Consider the following 18903-nt stretch of genomic DNA (forward strand, 5'->3'; position numbering starts at 1 on the left):
GAAAAAGCCAAAGACAGCAATGACGGACAGACGCTGAACAATTCCGCCAGTTAGCTGAGAACGCATTCTATAATGAGTCCACTATTCATGAAAATTCATTGGGATTAATGAGTGTCATTTGCAGTCATTGTCATTCACGTAACTTCCTTGAAGAAAAAACTGGCATTACAACTGATGAGTTTACACGTTGTTGTCAAAAAGGTCAAGTTAAGCTACCTCCTTTGGATGAATATCCTGAATATGAACGGAAGCTTTTGACTAACAATGTACCCGAAAGTAACAGCTTTATGGAGTGCATTAGATCTTATAATAGTTCATTTGCTTTTGCATCTACCAATCAGTATTAAAAGTAAGTTGAATTGTGATTCCTAACAGTAAACGATGTCTACCTAACGACACAGCCACAGAACAACAAAGACGAGACCGCATAGATAAAAACAATAAGGAGTCACGGCTCCAAAATGAAGGAGCGCAACGATTACTAATACAAAAACGAGCCCGTATGGCTACGACCTGTAAACTAAACCTGAGGTACAGCGTGCACGCCTGATTGTACAGTATATATGCACAGATGCCAGAGGCAACAGGCAAGTTGTTTACACTACCGCCGCTGCCAAATGCGAGACTGCATGGATAAAAACAATAGACGAAGGCGCCTACAACGCGCTTCTGAAACACGCCTCATGACTAGCAGAATCGTACGTCAACGTCGCCGCCATACTGTAAGTGGCACTGTGGATGCACCCACCCTCCATGATATTTCATCCCTACAAATATTGGAGGGAACAGAAAGTGATTGCCATTCTTGGATTTGCGATTCTTTCGAGAATCGCGGGGCTGCTGGTTATTTTATAAATAAAATTCAAGCCATTCATTCCAGCATTATTCTTCCTAGTGTTGGTTACTGTGGGAAGACACCAATCCCTCTGAGGCTAGTGCACAGTTTACTTCCTTTCAACCTATTTCTAGCTAGCTGATATAATCCTGCATATGAAACCTTCCAATTATCCACTAGATATTTTACCTGCATGCCTATTTAAAGATACTTTTAGAGTGTTTAGTCCAAATGTGTTAGCTATTATTAACAACTGTCTAAAATCCAGTATAATGCCAGACAACTTTAAACATGCAATTGTTCAGCCTTTTCTGAAAAAGCCCACACTTGATCCTACAGCTGTTTCAAACTATAGGCCAATTTCTAAGCTCCCCTTTCTGTCCAGAATTATGGAGAAGTGGTTTCTTTGCAGTTAATTTCATATCTGGAGGATAACAATGCATGTGATGTGTTTCAGTCAGGTTTTAAAAAACTTCATAGTACTTAATCGGCTCTGCTGAAGGTTGTAACAAATGATATGCTATTAACTTTGGACTCTGGCTCTTCTGCAATCTTGGTCTTGCTGGATCTCAGTGCGGCATTTGACACAGTGGACCATTGGAGTTCTGTTAAAACGGCTTGAGGATGAAGTAGGCATTCAAGGCTGTGCACTGAAATGGTTTGTGTCCTACCTGAAATGTACATCTATGGTTTGTTAACATAGATAGGAGTTTCTCTTAGCCAGCTCCTCTCATACAAGGCATCCCTCAAGGTTCTATCCTGGCTCCCCTTCTATTTTCCCTTTATTTGCTCTCCTTGAGGGCCATCTTTTACAAACATGATGCCGCGTATCATTGTTATGCTGATGATACACAGCTGTACCTCAAAGTTAGTTCTGACGTCACTTGATCTGTAAAAAAAAACTGTTGAAATGCTTTGAGGATATTAAATATTGGATGGCACAAAATTTCTTGCAATTAAACAAAAATAAAACAGAAGTGATTATTTTTGGTCATACCACATCTGCAGTTGAAATCAGCATGCACTTAGGACCTTTGGCAGCAATGATTCATAATGATATCATAAACCTAGGTATCATCTTTGAGTCATCACTAAGATTTGAAAAACAAATCTCCATGGTAGTAAAGTCTAGTTTTTACCAACTGAGACAAAATTCTAAACTAAAATCCTTTCTATCACAGAAGGCCTTTATTACATCTCGACTAGATTATTGTAATTCCTTATATGTGGGTCTGCCAAAATCTGCTCTGTCGCGCCTTCAGCTGGTTCAGAACATGGCAGCTGGATTTTTGATTGGGTCGAGAAAAAGGGATCACATCTCCCCCATTTTAGCCTCTCTCCACTCACTACCGGTGAGGTGTCGCATTGATTTTAAAATCTTGTTGTTTGTTTTTAAAGCCTTGCATGGTCTTGTTCCAAAATACATCTGTGACCTCCTTCACCTCTATGTGCCACCAAGAGCACTGAGGTCATCTAGACGACTGGTCCTTGTAGTGCCAAGATCTCTGCTGAAGTCTGGAGTGGAGACCGAGCTTTTTCAGTTGTTGCTCCTAGGCTTTGGAATGACTTGCCTATGCACATCAGGTCTTCATCCTCGATCGAGGTTTTTAAAAGTCGGCTTAAGACTTACTTGTTTTCTTCTGTCTTTCATTGTGTATGATGGGATTGTGGTGGAGGTTACAATTGGTTGTTCTATTAATCTGCTTTTGCATGATTGTTTGTTTTGTGTTTACTTTAATGCTTTTTTGTACAGCACTTTGGCGCAACCTCTGTTGTATTAAATGTGCTTTTATAAATAAATAATCTAATCTAATTTATTGCGTTGTAAAATATCACATATTTAGTAGTTATTGTGTTTATCAGTTATTTATTACACGCCAAAGCTGTGCATTGTTCAGTGGTTACTTCAAGTTGTGAAGTATTTTGCTTGATTTTCTTCTTTCTTTCTTCAGCTCAACTTTTATTTTACCACCCTGATGAACCAATTGTACTGGACCCTGAGATCATTTGTTTGGTGTGCTGTTACCTCTGACTTGTGTGCGTACGTTTCTGCAAAGTGATTGTGTCTTTTGTGCTGCAATAATTCACAACTACAATAGACTCTTGCTGCAAGGAGTGTAAAGGCATATTTAATGGTCCACTAATCTAAAAATACTCCATTTTCATTGTCTACTTTTCTAATATTTGAACAAGCTTCTCATCTCTGCTTGACGATGTCTGTGTGCTTGCTTGTGTCTTGCATGGAAACTACCTATTCCCTGAGAAATAGAATGAATGTTTGTGTTGCATGAAGGGATTAATTGTCATTGTACAAGACACAGCATTTGGAAGACTTTTGCAGGTTCTGCCATTTTTCAAACATATTGTTTATTTAGATCACCTCTAGGTTTAGACCTTGGCTGTGGTTTGCTAACTGGCAACCTCTGATATTGTCATAGCCAGCAGAAAAAGTGCAAGGCTGGACCCTGCTTCCTGGAAAGAATTTTTTTTTTTTTTCAGAATAACAGTATCTTTTCTACCACTTATATAAATGTTTTGCAAGAGGGTATGACAAAAATCCTCAGAATGGGATTTATATAGGGGAGCCACAGATAGAAAGGAAAGAGAGTCTGGTTTGCCAAACAGGAGACTTCATAGTGGAGAGGCGTTCACAAGGATTCAGCCATTCAGGTGAACTAGGTGTGGTGAGTGAGATTGTGGTTCATTAATGAGCAGAAATTAAGGAGAGGTGCATTGTGACTTCTGTCAGTACGTAGTTTTTCCTTTTGGAGGTTTTTTCAAGTGAGCCATTGTTGTCCATTTGCCTTTTTTGAGTTAAATAATAAATACACCTGCACGATAGTGCTGAATCCGCTAATTGGTGTGGTGTCTCTGTCTCTTATTTCACTGTTTATTACCATGTAGGGGCTGCTGTTAGTATTTAGTAATAATAACACAACATACAGTACTGTGCAAAAGTAGGCAGGTTTGAAAAAATGCTGTAAACAAAGAATGCTTTCAGAAATATAAATAATGATTGTTTATTGTTATCAATTTACAAAATGCAAAGTGAGCGAACAAAAGAAAAATCTAAATCAAATCAATATTTGGTGTTACTACCTTTTGCCTTCAAACCAGCATCAACTCTTATAGGTACACTTGCACAAAGTCAGGGATTTTGTAGGATTATAGTCGGGTGTATGATCAACCAATTGTAGCAAACAGGTGCTAATGATCATCAATGTCACATGTAGGTTGAAACACAGTCATTAACTGAAACAGAAACAGCTGTGTAGGAGGCTTAAAACTGGGTGAGGAACAGGCAAACTCTGCTACCAAGGTGAGGTTGTGGAAGACAGTTTCATGTCATGGCAAGATTGAGCACAGCAACAAGACACAAGGTAGTTATACTGCATCAGCAAGGTCTCTCCCAGACAAAGATTTCAAAGCAGACTGGGGTTTCAAGATGTGCTGTTCAAGCTCTTTTGAAGAAACACAAAGAAACGGGCAATGCTGAGGATCGTAGACGCAGTGGTCGGCCAAGGAAACTTAGTGCAGCAGATGAAAGACACATCAAACTTATTACCCTTTAGAAACTGGAAGATGTCCAGCAGTGCCATCAGCTCAGAACTGGCAGAAACCAGTGGGACCCAGGTACACCCATCTACTGTCCAGAGAAGCTTGGCCAGAAGTGGTCTTCATGGAAGAGTTGCAGCCAAAAAGCCATACCTCCGACGTGGAAACAAGGCCAAGCGACTCAAGTATGCATGAAAACATAGGAACTTAGGGTGCAGAAAAATGGCAGCAGGTGCTCTGGACTGATGAGTCAAAATTTGAAATATTTGGCTGTAGCAGAAGGCAGTTTATTCGTTGAAGGGCTGGAGAGTGGTACAATAATGAGTGTCTGCAGGCAACAGTGAAGCATGTTGAAGGTTTCTTGAACGTTTGGGGCTGCATTTCTGCAAATGGAGTTGGAGATTTGGTCAGGATTAATGGTGTTCTCAATGCTGAGAATTACAGGCAGATACTTATCCATCATGCAATACCATCAGGGAGGCGTATGATTGGCCCCAAATTTATTCTGCAGCAGGACAACGACCCCAAACATATAGCCAAAGTCATTAAGAACTATCTTCAGCGTAAAGAAGAACAAGAAGTCCTGGAAGTGATGGTATGGCCCCCACAGAGCCCTGATCTCAACATCGAGTGTGTCTGGGATTACATGAAGAGACAGAAGGATGTGAGGAAGCCTACATCCAGAGACGATCTGTGGTTAGTTCTCCAAGATGTTTGGAACAACCTGCCAGCCGAGTTCCTTCAAAAACTGTGTGCAAATGTACCTAGAAGAATTGATGCTGTTTTGAAGGCAAAGGGTGGTCACACCAAATATTGATTTGATTTAGATTTCTCTTTTGTTCATTCACTGCATTTTGTTGATTGATGAAAATAAATGATTAACACTTCCATTTTTGAAAGCATTCTTTGTTTACAGCATTTTTCACACCTGCCTAAAACTTTTGCACAGTACTGTATATTTCAAAGTATTTTAGCAGAATAAATATACAAGAAACAATTTTAATATGGCACATTTTAAGCACATTCACAGAAGTCATAAAATCCACACATAACCATATCTTAATTTTATTCCCACATTCCCAAATGTTAGGAAAATCAGTTCATGAGATTTCTTTGGCTGATTGGCCTGTCCTCATCGAATTGTTTTATTTTTGTACAAGTATATACAGTTATCCATTGAGATTTGCAGGGGTTAGAGATGCTGGACCTCCACAAAAAATTTTTAGGTCGATGATCACTGTACAGTATATTCTAAATTTATTACAGTAAAGATAAAAAAAAATGTTGTGAGAAATGCAAGATAGAATGATCACTGCACAAGCAATTCAAATTTGTGAGGCTGGCTGACAAAACAAAGATGTTTGGCGTCTCTCAAGGCAAAGTGCATAGTTCAGCAGTCCTTTAGTGAACTGTAACTTTTTACACATTTTAACTTATAATACTACACCTGTGTTTATATTTATCACAGTAAACAACAGAAATGATTAATATTACAGAAACAAAAGAAATCCCAACAAAACATTCAACACAAAATGGTAAATGCTCACGACACAATCCAGTTTCATAGGTGCAGATGATTGTTGTGTAGTTATGAAGTGAAATCCCCTGAGAACAGCCTCTTGAAAGTTATGTGAACTTTTGTCCTACCTTGATGCTGATGTAAGTGAAGATTTGTGGAAGTTGTTTTATAGTCCACACAAAATCATACGAACAAGCGGGCACAGGAAAATAACATAAATAAATCCAGAGAAAACTGTAATCTGGTGCATGTAATTGGGTCCAGTTGTGCAGTGAAACTTTTGAAACATAAACACTCCTCCAGTTGCAGTCCTGTCGGCTTCTTATGTCTAACTTTTAAAACTAGCTCCCTCATCTTGTTTCACACAGCAGTCCTCATGGCAAATGCCAAAGCTGTTGAATGACACAGTACTCCTGGATTTGCTAGGATTTGCAGTTCATTTAACTAGCGCTGCTACTGCATTCATTTGTGGTGTTCTGCAGTAGGTTGCAAAACTTGCAAAATAAATTACATTTAATTATTGATGACAAACCTACAAATAGGTGGATCTATGAATCATAAACCAGTGAATCGCAAGGACCAACCAGTATTATTAGAGAGTTTATCTCTAGACTGTAGTATACAATTCTGTAGAATATAAAAACCCTTTAATGAAAATGGAAACATTATACCAAATAAACACTAAATTAGAATGTTAAAAAGTATACTATATGAGAAGTTAACCTCTTTTCTCGATACATTTTTGTATGTGGCTTTTTGTACTAAAAAAAAAAGTCAATTTTGAAATGAAAGTCTAAATCCAGTTTGCAATGTTCCATTTGGGAGATGTGCTGAGATATATCTAGCAGTGTTACCTGGAGTAGGGACACCAACTAAATTTCCAAATTATACCCAGCTTTTGATGCTCTACTGTACAAACGGAGAATATGTGCAAAATTTGATCGACATACTGTAGGTTCAACATAGTGGATTTGAAAAATGGACAAACACATATTCAACTTTATACAGTATATTAGATGTATATTTTGTCTTAAGAATATAAATCTGCAAGATGTAACTAATGCCTTTTCTTTGTATTTTCAGCTGGAAAAATCCTTGTGGCTCCTGTTGTAATAGTGCTAGTGTTTGTGTTGGGAGCTCTAGCTCTTGGAATAGGTAAGTAAGGGCCATTTCCTTTATGTTAAATATAGCCTTACAATATTATAATGAATTAAAATATATTACAAACTGTCTCAAAATTTCATTAAAATATTGCATAGCAATTTTGTTTAATTAGAAAAAACTCAGCTTTTTGTTGATATTGCTTTATGTGTGTATATTTCCAGGAATGTTTAAGATTTGAAAAGTTAGATATAAAAAACTAAGTTGAAAATTTGATTTAGTACTCCGTATTAAAGCTCAAAAAATATTTTACACTTTTGAGGAAAAATTAAAGTGGATGCAAGAGAAACACTAAATAATTTTTCAATACTACTTTATAAATGTTACAAAAAAGACAAGGTGCTAAGAAAGATGCATAAAGACCATCAAGCAAAATGTACAGGAAATGAGTAAAATATAATTTTTCTATGATATACAAAAATAGAAACGAGCGAAATATCTCAGACAGAAATAACAATGAGCTTTGTGCTTAATTTTGAAGCATAATGGTCAGATTCCCAAAGGCAGTCAGATGAACAGTTTGATATTTAAATTCTGATGAGCCATAAAAAATTATTACACTTTTTAAGAGTCTCAAATGTGCTGCTACATGTCTACCTCCTGTTCCATGCCAAGTATGGTAAATTATTTGTAATATAAATATACAATTTGAATTAAATCTCCTTTACGTTAATTAACACATTTAAAACTTTGAAATTAAGAAAACATGCACAAATACTGTAATGACAGAAAACACTGTTTGTTTCTTTCTCTATATATTGTAATTGTGACAAAATAGGCACTTAATTATTTTAACAAGCTAGAAAATGTTTGTATAGTGAAACGTTCAGTTGTGTTCAGGAGCTTTGTTATCAGATTTGAAAACTGGAGCATTTTCTTTTTATTTGTTTGCTTCATAAAAGAAACTGATATCTCTTTTCTGTTTTTTAAATATTGTGTCACAGTGTTGAGTGCGACATGTGACAGATTTTCTCAGACTGCCATGCTGCTCTTTGTTCAATCAGGCATACACACCTGGCACGCACACACTAATGTTTCAGTTGCTTTTGATGACAACTGAGGATCTGCCCTTTACCAACAGGAGTGGCTATCATATGTGTAAAGAAACAGTAATTTTAGTATTAACTGATCTATCCATCCTCTAAACCAGGCACGTCAAACTCACTACCATTGGTGGGCCGCTTCGACTGCCATATGTGCGTCAGCGGGCCGCACTGTAACAAATACTATTATACAAAGTTACTGTGGCTTTCTTTCCAATACTGAAAACTTTAAAAAATGTAACAAAGTTTAAATAATAGCAATTTATTTACATACAATCTCTGTACAACAGCGTACAGTTAGTCTTAGCCTCTTAGCTAGGTCTTTATATAGGAGTCTTACAGTCTGAGATCTTTCTTTTGTCACGACACTTGGCATCTCTCATTATTAACCAGTTCGTCAATATCAGGCTTGAAATCTTGTGCAGCTGCAACTTTTATGAGGGATGAAAGATGCTCGACACTAAGTCTTGAGCGATGTGGGGTTTTGGTAGCTTTCATTAACGAAAACAGTTGCTCACAAAGATAAATGCTTCCGAACATAGGCGGTAGTCTCGATGCCAGCTTACGGATCTGCACATACAAGGGTGGCAGGTAAGCATACAAGCCTGGCACACCAACTTGGTCGAGGTCATTGTACCCTTCATACTGCAATTTCAGATATTTTGTTTTAAATTAAATGACAAAGACATAGGCCTAGCAATTTATGCATTGTAAAGTAAATTTTTGGCATTGTGCTGCTCAAAATTTTACTTTACTAAGTTTACTTCAAAGTTTATATTGTAAAATAAGCCGATATGTAAAAAGCCCCCTGACCTACACTAATTTTACAAACTCAAAATCACAAAAATTTGTTAATAAACAACTCACCAACTTCTCGCGTCCACTTCAGATCTTCAGCTGTAGTCTGCACTAACTGTTCATTACAATACTAGCACAAAATTACATAAAACTAGAGCAAAGAAATGTGAAAATATGCGAGATATTACTACTCGTGATGGTCAGTTCTGCCCAGTGGCCAGTCTCAGCAGCCCAGCCAGTAGTGTAGCCTGCCAGGCTGCTACAGCCTAGCACTTCAGTTGCGACGTCACGGCTCATTAACTGTGGTCAAGTCTCGTGGGGGGCAGTGTCATGCCTAGGGTATCAAGGAGCTGACACCACAGCTGCAACTATACAAGCAGATGACGTTTCCGGTACCATAATGCCATGGGGAAAGTGTGCTTTTGTCAGATGGTGGAAATAAGAAAAGTCAATAAGTAACGCTGAAAATGCAGAATGATTCGATCACAAACGATAGTAATCATTTTGTACAAGTATAGTACTAACTAGGATCTGTCATGCAGGCCGCACAGATTTCTGTGGTGCCTGTTCTAAACCCACTTATCCAGGGCAGGAGGCAGCTGGAGCCGGTCTTCACAAGCAGCAGGCTCAGGCAGGAGCAACCCCTGAACAAAAAGCCCATCCATCACAGTGTAAACAAACATAGACACTAACTTTGGACAGTTTACCATCTTGTCACCTAATCTGCATGGAAGGAAACTGGAGCAACCCCATGCTGATCCATTCACATTCTCCATGCAGGGAGCAACCGGAGCACAACCCCCAGTATCCCTGCTGGGAGGCAGCAGTGCTACCACTGTGTCACTTTGTGCCATATTGTTGATTATCAACATATTTAAATTAGCTGTGGCTAATTCCAGTTATTTCAGACTTATTTCAGTCACATAGTGCATCTGTTCCTTAAACTCCACCCATGGCTTTCAGTAATTACAGAGCAATAAGTTTTTTTTGCTAGTCTTTAGAAAATAACTGAAATTATGGTCAGAGATAAAGTTGTATGAAACAAATTAATACAATCAAATTAAGGTAGGACTGTATTGAACAGAATAAATAATGATGTTATAAATATTAAAACTAAGTATTTTTTTTACTTCTTTTCCTAATGCTAATCAGTATAAATCCTCAATTTCTATTTAATAGAACTTTCTGAATTCTTTCCTTAATATTATTTTGGAGTCCTCTGTTGCCGGGTGTTCGAAATGTTTGCACATTTAATTGGAAAAGTGGAATCACTTAGGTTCACATTATCTGTTAATAACATCCTTACTTCTTTCAAGTCTTATAGACTGTTAAATTGTTTCCAAACACTTGTTAATGTAGGAAATACAGTAGACAGTGTTTTAGGTGATTTCCCATTTTTGTCACTCACGTTATTCCTGTCATATTCCTTGAAGATATTATGCGAATACTTGTTACTTGTTTTTTAAGTTTATATTCTAGTCCCTCATTTCTGGGCTCAATCCATTTTAATGGGAGTAGCCCATTATTCTACCAAGAAAACTAATCTGCATATTTTAGTTTTGAACAACTATACACTCACTAGACATTAAGCCCATTACAATAACGGGCGCTAGAACAGTAGTGCATAAACATTAGTAGGAACAGTCTATATTAAATGGCAAGGGACCTTGACCTCATTCTAGTTTCTAGTCTTAATTTTTCTTTTTTTTTTTTTTTGTCAAAAATATTTTTGCAAGAAGCCTAAAGTAAAATAATAAAAATAAAATAGAAACGTATATGACAATACAGTAAGTATAATTAATATTACATTTATCCTCTCCTGTGTGGCTGTTGATTGATGTGTTGTGTCTGTTTGAAGATCTCCTATCCTGCCTCTTTATTTTAGCTTGCTGTGGCGTCTCTCCAGCAAGTACTGTGCAGTTCCCCAGCAAGTATTTTAATCTGTGCTGGCGTGCAGCTGATTATTGTATGTGTGGCGTCTCCCCAGCAACAGATTTTATGTGGGCGAAAATCAATCTACTTTTAAAAGTCATCCTATTGTAATATCATGAAAATTCGTATATTTAGGAAAACCCCTTCAACGACTGACACTTTACACTTTACTGGGCCAAGCTTCTTAATCGCAAATCTGACATCCTCAGAGTGAACACTTGCACAACAACAAACACTAATACCACCTCTTTGGGGAAGCTGGTCTCCGTGTCTCAGTACCTGATTGGATTTTTCGTGCCTTATGTTTTAGGTGTTACCTCATTTACCGAAATCCGATTGGATCGGCCGCGCGATATTTTATAGGTCCCGCCCTCTCTGTCTTGTGTGACGCGTCAGGCGGCCTTTGAAGCATCTACTAGAGGCCGGTGACTCTGCCACTCATTCCGCCCTTCCCTGTACTTCCGCCTTGTCTGTAATATGCGTTTAATTCTCTGTCATAACAGTGGGCAATCAGCAGAGTCTCCCCAGGAACTGAAGTAATGTGTGGCATGCAGCTGATATTCGTGGCTGTGGCGTGTCTCCAGCAAGTACTGTGCAGTTCCCCAGCAAGTATTTTAATCTGTGCTGGCGTGCAGCTGATTATTGTATGTGTGGCGTCTCCCCAGCAACGGATTTTATGTGCGTGGCCGCGAGTACCCAATCAGCACTCTCCCCAGCAATGATTTCCTTTATTAAAGAGTGCCCCGCGCATGCGCACTTCACCAGAAGACACACACACACGGACACATGGACGCACACAGGGATTTTATTAAAGAGGATGTGCTCTAAATTAAAATGAATGATTCAGATAATACTGGATTTTGCATTAATGTGGGTATGTCTTTCCTTTTCTAGGTCTGATCATCTTTCCATTCTATTACCTTTGTAAAAGGCAGAGGAAGCGGTCTCAGGGCAGTGGAAGATGGTTCTGCTGATGGACATAATGGCCTTAAAAGGACACAATGAATGTTGTACTCTAGGAAGCAAACATCCTCCAAAAATGTTTTTGCAATCAGCTCATGCCAATGATACTATCATCTTTTCCTTATTATTGGTTCAGTTTTATGTACCATATAATAATCAGGTTTTTGTTACAAATGTTTTTATTTAATTGCATCCCCTATATGTAGCTGAGCATCATGTATACTTCACATTTCTTTTGTTGTTTACCATAGAAACCTGTAGTTGAAATCTACTGTTTCAACACCCCATACACTTCTATGTGTCAGAAGAGATAACATTAACACAATTTAACAGGGACGTTTTTTAAGTATTTAAGGGTGCACCAAATTTTTATCAGACCTTTATAATTGCCAATGTTTTTTTCAGTGATGGAATTATGAGTCTTTTCACTTGTTAAACTATATATCATTAAACAAGGGTGCATTCAACCCAAATGCACATGCAGCACATAGTACAGAGCGTTGCGTGCACATGTAGCCTTACATAAACTTCCCTTATACGTTTTTTGTCTTCCTTTTTATTAAAGTTTTATTTTCATATTGCCAAAAAGTGCTGGTTGTGAGCATCTATTGCCAGCTAAAAAACATGCGCTGAAAGTAATCCCTTTCTGCTTTCATTACTTGTTTAAGTACAATAGTAATTGCTGTAGATATCTCTTGTCATATTTTAACTGTCCTTCAGTAAATTATTTAGTTGCTACCTGTTGTCTGATATTTATGTGTCATTTCAAAATGTAGCGAAATGCAAAATAAACGACGTAACCATACTGAAGTCTGCTGCTGACTTCTCAGTTTTGCCATTTTTTAATGGCAATCGTCAAAGTAATAATATACTTAAAATACCTGGAGGGAAAAAATCCTGTTCTGTGATTTCCAAAGAGATGGCTTCATATCAAGCTTGCATGATAAATTAAGAAAAATATAGTTTTATCGTTATCTTGGTAGATACGAAAGCTTTCTCATAGACACAGACTTGTGTGTTTATTGACAAAGCCAGTAAAACAACAGAATGTTTGTTAGTTTAACCCATCTTCTCATTTGAGCCCTTGATTTTTATCAGGTAAAATACTGCTGAATTTATTAACCTGCAATAAACTCCTATATAAAAAATAAGCTACCTTTCCCAGTCCATTAAGGAATCTAGAGTGTTTTACTGTAAGTTAAGAGGATTTCATTGAACTGTTGTAGGAGTTAAGGCAAACATTTGTCCTCCATACTGATATTGTTATTTAATGAGAATTTTCTAACAGAAGGTTTAAGACTGATTAACAGTTCACTTTAATGCACTTTTCCTAAGTTAGTGACATTCTTTTCTTCAGTTTGTTTTGTGAAATGTTAGTCTTTAAACCAAACATGTTTATGTAAATGTGGGAGGCAGCACACACAATTTAAACAACATGAATTGACTTGCTGGGCAGAAGATGATAATGATAATCGATACAGTGAGCATTTACATGTGACTTGCCACTTGATAGTACAATAAACCTGAATCTGATACATGCAAAAGAAACTCCTTTTCGGGCATTTTTCTAATTCCAGAACTAAATTTTCAGGTACACTGTTTCCTCCAAGTAGTTTTTAGTTTGCCAATGCCAAAAATGGAAGTCATTCCAATGGTGACTTGCAAGCCTTATTTCTACCATATTTTTCTTTAAGGATTCCAATACATTTACTTTACTTTATATAAAAAAAAAAAAAAAAAAAAATTGAAAAGGTCCAACAGATGAAAAGCTGTGTGTCTTTTTCAATATGTTCCCTCTATAAGAAATAACAGTTGCACAGTATATGTTGACTGTCTTGCTTGAAAGCAGGCAAGCAGGTGATAATGAATACAAAAAACAGAGTGCAGGAGTAGTTTAGTGGGCCAAAGTGAGTTTGTCAACGTGATCTGTTTCTATCAGGTAATCCCCCACGCTTGGTAATGTAGGGGGCTGTGCTTCATGACAAAGGTGCTGAATGTTCTGTGGCATATAAACAAGTGTAATACAGCGTTTCCAAGGGAAGCATTATTCTTCAGAGAGCTATAATTGGTCTGCCAGAGTACTCTACACATTCTTCATACATTGGAAAAAGGTACCCTGATGTCACAAAGTCATTCCCAGCAGATGACATCTTATGTGTCCTGCTGGAAAACAGCATATACACTACTTTTTTAGTTACATATTGTCAACAAACATCGTGTTCCATTTTATACTGGACTTTTTCAGACATGCTGCATATGATTTAAAATCTGCTTTGTTTTTTTTTTTGTTTTTTTTTTTTTCCATTATGTCAAACAAAAAATTCACAAAAAAGATAAAAGCAGAAAGGTATACTGATGTTTTTTTAAAAAAAATTATAATAATCTTGCCACTTTGTCAATGCTAAAAAAAACTATAACATCTATTTCATCGAATACTGGCATGGATATGTTTTTATGACATTCATAAGGATTTTTTTAACATTTGCATTTATGTCATCATTAGCTCATTCCTAAGCAGAACCCTACCTTTAAAAATCCATTTACTGTGTAATATGGCTATTACAGGAAACGGATATCACTTCTCATTAGTTTCCTAGACACTTTATAGAGTTAGCAGTGAGATTACAGTCCGCCAGTCTGGTTTTCTTCCTCGGTGATTTAGTAAGCAATGCGCTGTAGTACACTAAGGGGGGAAAAGCAAAACAAAAACAATACCAATAACACACTACTGTAAAAAATCTTTGCTTTCATGAGTGGAATTAAACTTTGTATATTGCTATTCATAACCAATGGGCAAACATTTTTAGTTACATGTTTACGTTACTTAACTATGTATATGTTGTTAGAATGAATGTGGTTTAATTTTATTTAATCAAAATTTATTCCGCTTTTTTACTACCAAAATCATAAACAATAAAACAGAAACAATATTTTCAGATTAATTAAGATGCTAATGTACCATATAATGTGTTGAAGTTCTTTACAGTTGCTAAAGAAGTGGTTTCCACTTTTTTTCTCCTTTAACTTTACTGACTGAAGTGTGTTTGTAAGCTGGATTGACTGTGTGTACAAGTTTGGTTAGCTTCCCAGCCGATTATTTCTGTTCATATGGCTTTACAAATTAACCAACATCAGTCAGTTTAAACCTACCACTCCAAATAAAGAAAAACAAATCATGAAACTGGGATTTAAGTTAATCCAATGTTTTAAGGTTATTTATATGAAGCATTCAGTATATTATAAAATTTGCATTATCTATTTTGGCATAAAACTTTTATTTTGTGTAGAATTTACTTTGATGCCTTCAGTATATGTTTTATGATATTACGATGTTGAAATTAATATAAGCATATGTTTGATTGTATAAAGGGTAGCATTGGGCCCAAGGATATAATGTCCTGGTTTCAGATGTCATGTCCAGTTATTGTATGTATGGATTTTGCACATTCTCCTCAAGTCTGCCTAGGTTTTTTCTCACATTTGCATAAAAACATTCTTTTTGAGTGTGTGCATTAATGGGTCATGCCATGGACTGGCTCCCCGTGTTAGTTTCTTGTATGGCACAGGGCTGCTGGGATATGGCATGGCTTAACTGCTTCTGTATTTTAATAAATACCAGTAGTCTGTTGTAGCAGTGCATTTATCTTTTGAACTTTGCTTCAAGAGCAAACATCAACTACTCTTCAGCAGTGAATGTATTTTAAGAAATTACACTACAAGAAAATGCATGGAGTGCCTATTTGTTGCTTTTCTTTTGGGCTAAATAAACATAATTGGGGCCTTTTCTGAAAATGCAGTGATAATATTCAGGTGGCCTGTTGATGGAGCCCTTATGTCATCTGCACTTTCACATCATCATACTGTGCAAGTATGACCTTCTAATGTTCTCACTATTCTGGTTTATTGTTCACATACAGATGACATTTACATCAAGGTAAAAAGTGAAACTATAACAGCAGCAGTTAGATATACACTATGTATGCATGTTCATTTGCTGCTCCATTTCTAAATGTTACGGTATTTGTGATTTCAGAATTCTGTCCAATGTTGTTAAAGTTGTCCATTTTGGTTCTTTAATAAATACTAGCTGTCCCTGCCATCCTAAATGGGATAAAGCAGGTTTGAAAATATGTGTATATGTATAATGTTAGCTGTAGTGTTGATTAGTTTACAAAGTAAACCAAACTTCATTGCACTTTACTCTCCTTGGTAAGCCCTAAAATGTCTGTAAATTCCTATCACTTTGATATCACAAGCAATGAGATTCCTGTTACAGTGCTTTATACATAAAATGAGAAAAGCAAATAGTGCTCTTTTTTAAATTAGCCTTTGAGTAAAACAAGTGTCTGTTGTAGACTTCTGAATCCAGAATGACAAACACTTACCAAAATTGTTACATTTTAATAGTGCTTTTCTAACAGACAATATTAGCTTCGGCAATTCTGAGCAAAATGAGTTTTGTCGCCTGTAATTGTTACATTGTGGGATGCTGGCATAAACCTGTGCATCTTACAGCCCAGATGGTTGGGGATAAATAGATTATTATTATGTTGCATCATGTCATGTGTGGATATCTGCTGGAATCCCTTTTTTTAAATACTAAATATCCCTTTGTATTTTATACTATGATAGTACTACTTTTGAATTGTTTTCTTTTGGGTGATATTTATAACCATTATTTTTGTCTGTTTATTTGTCAATATCTTCATTATCTATGGTCATGGAAAAAGCTATTTAAAAAGTAAGATCTTGTACATGTACAACTTTTTGTGTTATAATACTTTTTAAAATGTTTTTCACTATGTTAGGCTCTCTTCTTCTTCTGTTATTTTATGCCAAATAGTAGTCTTTGGGTAGCAGTGCATGTTGCCATCTTAATAGTTGCCAGTGTGCTGGAGTGCCTTATTTGACGGTAGCTATTGCTTCCGTCATTATTATTTTTTACTTAATAGGGATATTGACCCCAATAATATTACATATTTTCATGATTGCCTTTTTTTATCAGATCCAGAAGCCCAACACAATTATGTAATTAGGATGTAATTAGAATGATGTCATATCAGGAACATTTTATTGATGAAAGATTTTTATTTATTTTTTACATTCACGTGAATTGTAAGCCATTTGAGTGGTGCTAAAGCTAAACAGTTGTGCATTGTCTTAGTTTAGGTACACGTATTTGTTCTTTTTTTGATAGCATGTAGCACTTGCTTAAAATGCTTATTCAGTAGTTTAGATGTAATCTATTTTAAGTGGCCTAATACACCGTAACTTGTACTGTATACACTGTACAAAATATTTGTACTTTATAAATACCACCATAAGAACCTATGAATGCCATGCATGTGAATGTTTAAGGTATTTCTTTACAGTTAAGTTTGAATATCTGTTTGCACTAAAGATACTTTTTCCTGCCAATTCACTGTTCTGCTGGCCGGGACACAAAATATATTGCTCTGTATTTGTTTAGTGTCGTGAGTGTGTTTTTTCTTTATGGTTAAATGACACCCATTCTGTGGTTCTGTATGTGAAATTTTACAGCTTGTTTTTGAATTCATAACCAAAGTAAAGCATAATAAATAGCAAAATCACTTGCAATACATAATGCAACTTATACTACAACAACAATCAAACACAAATGATTTAAGGCATCTAAATGCAAAATGGCTGCCAATGATTGGTCTAAAGGTTCTTTGGGCTAAGAAGGTTTACACAATTGTTACATACTCTAGACCATTGACTCAATAAAATGTTATCCAACAATCCTTTTGTTGTGGTTTGTTTTTAAAATTTAATACTGGCATGCTTCAAATTTACTTTGTTTTTTTATTTTATTTTAACATAATGTACCTAACTATCCTGTTTTTTAAATGATAATTAATGAACTGGCACTAACTGCACTTCATTTCTGCCTTGCACCCAGTGCTGCTCGAATAGGGTAACAGCCCCTGTGACACTGAACTAGATTAAACAGGTTTGGTGGTGAATGATACAAAGTTTGGATTAAATGGGTTCTGTAATGCATGATGTGAAGTTTAAATGTATTTTATGTTTGTTCAATGATCACCCTCTTCGATGGTGCTATTTCAGTTCACTTTAAGGAAAGCTCCTTCACAACAGGTGTCTTAGCATAATGTTCCAATAGTCACTTAAAAGCTGCAAGGAAATTAATTGATAAACACAATGCAAGAGTAAAGCATAATAAAGAAAGGAAGGGGAGAATCATTCATTTTCCTGAATGATTGAAAAATCTACAGTTCCAGGTCAAGTGAATTTAGTGAACGTTACCCAAAACTTTCCTCATATAATAATAATACACTGCTAAACAGCTGTCCCAGATTTTGGTGGTAACACTAGTTGGTCCAGTTGGTAGTTGACATCACACTAGATCAGGGGTCCTCAATCACGGCCCTGGAGGGCCTCAGTGGCTACGGGTTTTCATTCCAGCCAGTGTCCTAATTAGAACTCAGTCTTTGCTGATAATGATAGTTGGTGTTTAACTCTATGCCATTTTAGTGCTTTTATTCATCAAAGACAAATTTTAGTTACTTTGTAGATCAGAGGTCCTCAATTACAGTTCTGGAGGTCTGCTATGGCTGCAGGTTTTTCACTTTAACCAATTTCTTAATTAGAACCCATTTATTTACTACTAAAGTAATACATTTTTGGGCTTAATTTTAGTTCTCTTGCCTTTTACCATTCAGAATCCTTAATTGCTTATTTTAGATTTTAGCAGCTGCATTTAAGTTTTAATTGTTGCCTGTTTTCTTAATCAGACGTTTAGTTAATAATGAGATGCAGATAAGCAATAAACCAGCAGCTCTCCAGCTAATGGTTTTACCATGAAGAATCTGTGATAAAAAAATGTTTAGAAATGAATGAAATGGGAATTGGAAGAACCATTAAGTTTAAATCTATTCTGGTCCACAACACACATGGATAATGTTCTCGCAGAAGGAAACTCTACGGTGCAATTAAAATTGCTCTTGAATGAATGCAAGCTTTAACAAGCTAAATAGTTCAATACCAAGTTTCATTATCAGCATGGACTGCTTTCTACTTAGAAAACTAGTTGGAATAAAAACCTGTAGCCACTG

The 18903-nt window shown here is 36.4% G+C and overlaps 1 protein-coding gene across 1 annotated transcript in view; it reads left to right on the forward strand.

The window, feature by feature from the left end:
• rnf217 (ring finger protein 217) overlaps positions 1–17569 on the forward strand; it is a 151938-nt gene extending 134369 nt beyond the window's left edge. The window contains exons 5-6 of the mRNA XM_028797245.2: positions 6993–7064; positions 11738–17569. Coding sequence (XP_028653078.2) covers positions 6993–7064; positions 11738–11817 — 152 coding nt within the window. The 3' untranslated portion in view covers positions 11818–17569. The remainder of the gene's footprint in view (positions 1–6992; positions 7065–11737) is intronic.
• Positions 17570–18903: the final 1334 nt, after the last annotated feature.

This window comes from Erpetoichthys calabaricus, chromosome 3, assembly GCF_900747795.2.
Source record: "Erpetoichthys calabaricus chromosome 3, fErpCal1.3, whole genome shotgun sequence".
Lineage (NCBI taxonomy): Eukaryota > Metazoa > Chordata > Cladistia > Polypteriformes > Polypteridae > Erpetoichthys > Erpetoichthys calabaricus.